The sequence below is a fragment of the Theropithecus gelada genome, chromosome 19 (genome assembly GCF_003255815.1).
Source record: "Theropithecus gelada isolate Dixy chromosome 19, Tgel_1.0, whole genome shotgun sequence".
NCBI classification, from domain to species: Eukaryota; Metazoa; Chordata; class Mammalia; order Primates; family Cercopithecidae; genus Theropithecus; species Theropithecus gelada.
Genome location: NC_037687.1, coordinates 11335880 through 11343073, shown reverse-complemented (window position 1 = coordinate 11343073; position 7194 = coordinate 11335880). Strand labels below are relative to the sequence as shown.

Sequence of the window (7194 nt, the reverse complement as noted above, 5' to 3'; positions counted from 1 at the left end):
GAAGCCCTGGCTGCCAGACTGGGCTGCTGCATCTGGCCTGTGCGCCGCCCCCAGGCCCACTCTGCCATGACACATCTTCCCTGGTGACCCTGCCGCCTCCGAGATCCCAGGTAAGGTCCGCTAGCCCTGGCAGGCGCCAACAGACATGGGCAGTGTGGTAGACAGGCACCTAGGTTTAAGATGGTGGCCCTCTGGGATCCAACAGAAAGGGGACTTGTTCCTCTGGCACCCGGGGCCCTTCCTGCCGCCTGCCCACCCCCAGTCTCAGAGGCTAAGTGCTAATATGGTGCTGTTTTCCCGAGGAGGCAGGGCCCTGGGCCAGGCCGGGATCCTCCTCAGCATAGCTTCCCTGCGCCGGCCCTGGGGGAGCAGGACTTGTGGTAGCCAAGCCAAGAGCGCCTGGAATCCGGTTTACGAGGCCCCAGGGGCTGCGTGCGTCTGTGCGCGGGTCTTCTGGTGTCTGCCTCCACAGGTCTCCACGTTCCAGCCTCAACCCCTGCCCTCCCTGGGGAGAAGACAGCTCCGTGCCCCGCTCCTCGCTTCTCTGCCTCCTCTCCTCCTCGAAATCCTGATGGGTGCGGACCTCTCCCTCCTCCCGGGGATAACAGGGTCCCCTCTGAAACATGAGGAGGTTGAGGCCCTGGACACAGCCTTTTAGGGTCCCGGGTTGGCAGGCTTAGCCTTAAGAGGGCTGAGAGTGGGCGGGGTGCACAAAATTAACCGTGCCCTTTGGTGCCCCATGCTAGTCGGTAAAGGGCCATTGCCCTGGCTCAGAAGTGCCTCTCTCCCTGTCCCCTTTCCCCTCCTCACAGTCTGGGGCTAAGGGGTTCACCCTGCCCACAGGCCCACCAGGACCCCTACTTGTCATCCTTTCTCTATTGATACCTGGTCTTTACCAGCGATTAAACATGTAGACTATCACCCCATCTGGGGGTGTCATTTCATGACCACATGAGGCTCACTGTCCCCATTATTTTGATGGGAAAACAGGTCTGGGGAGGGGAAGTGACTGCCTGAGGTCACCCAGACAGTTGCTCTGTGATTCACATGCCATCCAGCCTGTCCCAGTACTCAGGCTCTTTGTCACCACCATCCACAAGCCTCTGGGAGAGCAGTGTGGGTCATGTGTGTGTATGTGTGTGTGTGCATTGACTTTCTGACTGTGCCATTTTTTTTTTTTTTTTGAGACGGAGTCTTGCTCTGTTGCCCAGGCTGGAATGCAGTGGCGCCATCTTGGCTCACTACAGCCTAGACCTCCAGGGCTCAAGCAATTCTCCTACCTCAGCCTCCCAAGTAGCTGGGACTACAGTCATGCACCACCAAGCCCCGCCAATTTTTGTATTTTCAGTAGAAACAGGGTTTCACCATGTTGGCCAGTCTGGTCTTGAACTCCTGACCTCAAGCAATCCTCCCACCTCAGCCTCCCAAAGTGCTGGGATTACCGGCATGAGCCACGGTGCCCGGCTGGCTATGCCTTTTTTACATGTCGTGAGGAGTGTGTACTGCATGTGTGTGCGTATCTGTGTGTGAAAGGGGGAGTGTGTGTGTGTGGTGTGTGGACTTTGCATGTGGGTGTGATGGAGTGCCTATCCTGTGTCTGAGTGGCTACAGTGAGGTGTGTGTCTTAGGGTGCTTGTGAGTGTGTATGTGCATCTTAGGGTGCGTGTGGGCACGTGTGTCTGTGCAGATGTGTGTGCGGGATATGGAGCGTATCCAAAACAGAGCAGCTCTGAGGCCTCAGGAGATTTTACAGCCATTTATTGTGCTCCAGTGAAATAGAAAAAAAAAGAAAGTGCTCGCGTTACAAACGCTGCTGTCACATCCACATAGTACGCCAGTCGCTGCAAACCAAACCGCGTGTGTCCGCTGGGTCTCTGGGCATGCAGTTTGCTCCCACTACGGGAATGCGGTGGGGGCAGGCCGAGCCTGGGCTCTGGGGGCTTTGCTGGGGGAGCTTCTGGTCCTGGGGGTACCCACTTGTGAGGGAGCGGGGGGACAGCTGGAATAGCTTTGCTCAGTGCGTCCTTTGGGCGCTGTTGGGGACACCCGGCTCTATGTTGGACCCCGTAGCACTAGAGAGCGGAGGGTCCCCTTCCCCCCAGTGGGCCCCCCATTCTCCCAGTCTGCTCTCTCCAAACTCTAACCCTGTAGAGGTTGAGTTCTACAGGGGCTGGAGGATGCCATGCAGGGAGAGGGGGTCGGCTGGGTCTGGCTGGATCCAGCCAAGAGCAGCAGCAGCCTCCCTTGGGGGGAAAACAGGGAAGGCCTCGTGGCCCTAGGCGGAATTGTAGTAGTTATGTGCGTGGTGGTTGTGGGCGGGCTCGCCCAGCTCCGGGTACTCAGGCGTCAGACAGTACTTGGGGTCATAGACCTGGCGTGGCAGCCCATACACCGTCATGCCCCGCTGCGAGGCGCCCTTGTTGCTGCCCATCTGCAGGCTGACATTGAGCGTGTCGCAGTGCTCCATGCCCAGCCCCGGCTCGAAGATCTGCCGCTTGGTCCCTGGCGCGGTCATGCCAGCCTGCGAAGGGTGATGTAGTCAGGCCATGGGGTGACCAGTGTCCCGGGCTTTGACGGCGTGCCCCGGGGGCCCCCACTCACCTGGCTGGCTCCTTTGTTGGTGCCCATCTGCAGGCTGATGGTCGCCTGGTCCAGAGGCTGGTCCGTGCCCAGCTTGGGGTCGTAGAGGTGGCGCCGGGTGCCGTAGGCCGTCATGCCCTGCTGGCTGGCAAACTTGTTGGTGCCCATCTAGGAAGTCAGAAGGAGAATCACACTAATAATTACAGACCTCATCATGGGCCACGAGGCGTAGCTGATGTGAGAGGGTGAGGCACTGCTTTAACATTTTTTTTTTTTTTGAGACGGAGTCTCACTCTGTCTGTCGCCCAGGCTGGAGTGCAGTGGCCGGATCTCAGCTAACTGCAAGCTCCGTCTCCCGGGTTTACGCCATTCTCCTGCCTCAGCCTCGTCAGTAGCTGGGACTACAGGCGCCCACCACCACGCCCGGCTAGTTTTTTGTATTTTTTTAGTAAAGATGGGGTTTCGCCGTGTTAGCCAGGATGGTCTCGATCTCCTGACCTCGTGATCCGCCCATCTCAGCCTCCCAAAGTACTGGGATTACAGGCTTGAGTCACCGTGCCCGGCAACATTTTTTTAATTTTTTTTTTTTTTTTTTTGAGACGGAGTCTTGCTCTGTTGCCCAGGCTGGAGTGCAGTGGCACGATCTCAGCTCACTGCAACCTCCATCTCCCAGGTTCAAGCAATTCTGCCTCAGCCTCCGGAGTAGCCAGGATCATAGGTGGGCATCACCACGCCCGGATAATTTTTTGTATTTTTAGTAGAAATGGGGTTTCACCACGTTGGCCAGGCTGGTCTCGAACTCCTGACCTCAGGTGATCCAGCCGCCTCAACCTCCCAAAGTGCTGGGATTACAGGGGTAAGCCACTGCACCCAGCCCATTTTTTATTTTATTTTTATATTTTACTTTGTTCTATTTTTTTGTTTTATTTTATTTTATTTGAGACAGCATCTCATTTGTTCCCAAGTTTAAGCAATTTTCCTGCCTCAGCCTCCCAGGTAGCTGGGACTACAGGCATGCACCACCACGCTGGCTAATTTTTGTATTTTTGGTAGAGACAGGGTTTCACCATGTTGGCCAAGCTGGCCTCGAACTCCTGACTTCAAGTGATCCTTCCGCCTTGGCCTCGCAAAGTGCTAGGATTACAGGTGTGAGCCACCACACCCGGCCCATTTTCATTTTTTAGAGACAGGGTCTCACTCTGTCGCCCAGGCTGGAGTCCAGTGATGCAATCATTGTAACCTTGAATGCTCAAGTGATTCTCCCCCTTCAGCCTCCCAAGTAGCTGGGACCACCGGCAGACACCACTACATTTGGCTAAACTCTTAAATTTGTTGTAGAGGTGGTGGTGCCCAGGCTGGTCTGAAACACCTGACCTCAAGTAATCCTCCTGCCTCAGCCTCCCAAAGTGCTGGAATTACAGGTGTGAGCCACTCCACCCCGCCTGAGGCACCATTTCGAGACTGGAAACTGAGGCCCAGAGTGGGCCTATCACATGACTGACTTCTAGCATTCAAGTCCCAGCCTGCCACGCATCAGCTGGAAGATCTAGGCAAAAGCGAGCCAGCTTCTCCAAGCCTCAGTGTTCTCATCTGTGGAAAGGGTATGGTGAGAACAAGTACCTCTCTGCTAGGGTTGTTGGCAGAGTGAGTTTGTGAATGGAAGGTGCGGATAAGCACACTACCCGACCTATAGTATACTTAATGCCAAATATCCTGTCCCCAAAAGACTTCAGACACCAGGATGCGCTCCTGGCTTCTATAACCTCTGCTGAGTGAGGACAGGGCAGTACCTGCAACCCGATGATGTTCCGCCCTTCTCTTAGCTTCTCCGGCTCGAATTTCCGCTCCTGCTTCTCTGCGTACTTCACCCCCACATTCACCTTGTTTCCTTTCGTCTTGGCCTGTGTGGGGCAGGGAAAGCAGGGACTGACGAGGGGGTCTCCAGGCTGCACAATCCCCTTGGACACTGTTTTTTTTTTTTTTTTTTTGAGACGGAGTCTTGCTCTGTCACCCAGGCTGGGCAGTGGCACGATCTCGGCTCACTGCAGCCTCTGCCTTCCAGGTTCAAGCGATTCTCCTGCCTCAGCCTCCCAAGTAACTGGGATTACAGGCGTGTGCCACCACGCCTAGCTAATTTTCGTATTTTTAGTAGAGATGGGATTTCACCATGTTGGTGAAACCAGGCTGGTCTCAAACTCCCAACCTCAAGCAATCCGCTCACCTCAGCCTCCCAAGTGCTGGGATTACAGGCGTGAGCCACCACGCCCGGCCCCCTTGGATGCTGTTGACAGCACCTGCTCCCCCATCCCTGCCCGCCAGTCACCTTCACTGGACTCAGGGGCACAAGTGGCCACACGTGCCACCCACCGCCCCCTGCCCAGCCTGCACCCACACTCACCATGCTGGCCAAAGCCAGAAGGGTGGACTGCACCTGTGTATGGTTGGTGTTCTCAAACAGGTCGTTGGCCTCAAAGATGTCGTGGGGCTTCACCCCATACTTGGTGATGGCCTTGATGAAGTTGCCAATGTTCTCCAGCTAGAGGGGGGCAGGTTGTGGTCACTGGGGGGAGGGGGGAGGTCTGAGGGGCTTGTGGGAACGGATGGAAGAGATTGGGTCTGGGCTCACCTGGTGCCAATTTTGGGTTGACTCATTGATCTTCTTCACAGAGCCTGGCTGCAGCTTATTGATGAATCTGAGAAGAGTGGGGAGGAGGTAAGAAAGGTGTCCCCCCAGGGCCGGGCGCGGTGGCTCACGCCTGTAATTCCAGCACTTTGGGAGGCCAAGGCGGGCGGATCACGAGGTCAGGAGAGCGAGACTATCCTGGCTAACATGGTGAAACCCATCTCTACTAAAAATACAAAAATTAGCCGGGCATGGTGATGCATGCCTGTAATCCCAGCTACTAAGGAGTCTGAGGCAAGAGAATCACTTGAACCTGGGAGGCAGAGGTTGAAGTGAGCTGAGATTGCAACACTGCACTCCAGCCTGGCGACAGAGTGAGACTACATTTCCAAAAAAAAAAAAAAAAAAAAAAGAAAGGTGTCCTCTACTCCCCCTCTTCAGCCCAGCCCAGCAGGAGCAGGGTGACAGGATGACCACAAGGGGCCATGCCATACCCTAGTGTCACTTCTCCCTGCAGTCAGCTCTCAGCTGCAGCCCCTCCAAACCACTGAAGTACATACACAAATGGGACGCTGATGCCAAGGAATTAGACTCAGGTCCCAGTCAGAAAGCCTGCTTATCCAAAGTGTGTCTGAGTCTCCGGGATCTCCCAAGCCTCTCTGGCAGGCGTGTCTCAGCATCCTTTTCTCTTGTAGACAGCAGGGGCCTCTTCTCTGATTCACTCCTTTAATGATCTCATCTCTTTTTTTTTTTTCTTTTTTTTAATGCAGGGTCTGGCTCTGTCGCCCAGGCTGGAGTGCAGTGGTGCAATCACAGCTCACTGCAGCCTCAACTTCCCAGGCTCCAGCGATCCTCTCACAGCCTTCCGAGTAGCTGGGATCACAGGTGCACACCACCATGCCTGGCTATCTTTTTTTTTTAGAGATGGGGTTTCACTGTAGAGCCCAAGCTGGTGTCGAACTCCTGGGCTCAAGTGATCCTCCTGCCTCGGCCTCCCAAAATACTGGGATTACAGGCATGAGCGACAGCACCTGGCCTCATTCAGTCTCTTGACTTTAGGTACCTCCGTATGCCAGCAACTCCCTCGTTTCCCTGCAGCCTGTGTTTCTCGCCATCTCATCCAGCTCTCTCCGTGGGTATCTGGGCATCTCAAATCAAACTCACCCTGCTCCAGACTCCTGACATGCAGCTTCCTCCTCCAGACTCCCCGCTCCCTCCACCTGCCCTGCCTAGCAGTGCCCCCTTCTAGGTGCTCAGCCAGAGCCCTTGGACTTGCCCCCAACTCCCGCTTTCTCCTTCTCTCAGCCTCATATCCAGTCCCTCGAAAGTTTTTTGGCTCTGCCTTTTAATGAGTCCAGAAGCCCACTCACTGCTCCCTGCCACCTCCACCTGGGTCTCAGCCACCAGAGTCTGTTTCCTGGCCTCTTGGAATGGGCTCCCAACTTCCACTTCGTCCCCTACAGACCCACCCTTCTTCATCCAGCAGCCAGATTTTTTTTTTTTTTTTTCAAGATGGAGTCTTGCTCTGTCACCTAGGCTGGAGTGCAGTGGCGCGATCTCGGCTCACTGCAACCTCTGTCTCCTGGGTTCAAGCTATTCTCCTGCTTCAGCCTCCCAAGCAGTTGGAATTACAGGTGCCCACCACCACGCTCCACTAATTTTTGTATTTTTTTTTTTGAGGCAGAGTCTCACTCCGTCGCCCAGGCTGGAGTGCAGTGGCGTGATCTTGGCTCACTGCAAGCTCCGCCTTCCGAGTTCACGCCATTCTTCTGCCTCAGCCTCCTGAATAGCTGGGACTACAGGCGCCCACCACCGTGCCTGGCTAATTTTTTGTATTTTTAGTAGAGACAGGGTTTCACCATGTTAGTCAGGTTGGTTTTGAACTCCTGACCTCAAGTGATACCCCCACCTCAGCCTCCCAAAGTGCTGGGATTACAGGTGTGAGTCACCACACCTGGCCCAGAATGGCCATTTTTTTTTTTTTTTTTTTT

At 55.1% G+C, this 7194-nt stretch overlaps 1 protein-coding gene across 5 annotated transcripts in view; it reads right to left on the bottom strand.

The window, feature by feature from the left end:
- Positions 1-1741: 1741 nt before the first annotated feature.
- CNN1 (calponin 1) overlaps positions 1742-7194 on the bottom strand; it is an 11358-nt gene continuing 5905 nt past the window's right edge. For all 5 annotated transcript variants that reach the window (XM_025368010.1, XM_025368009.1, XM_025368007.1 and 2 more), the window contains 5 exons: positions 5207-5273; positions 4979-5116; positions 4371-4481; positions 2602-2748; positions 1742-2521 (listed from right to left, as the gene is read on the bottom strand). In XM_025368010.1, coding sequence (XP_025223795.1) covers positions 2276-2521; positions 2602-2748; positions 4371-4481; positions 4979-5116; positions 5207-5273 — 709 coding nt within the window. In that variant the 3' untranslated portion in view covers positions 1742-2275. The remainder of the gene's footprint in view (positions 2522-2601; positions 2749-4370; positions 4482-4978; positions 5117-5206; positions 5274-7194) is intronic.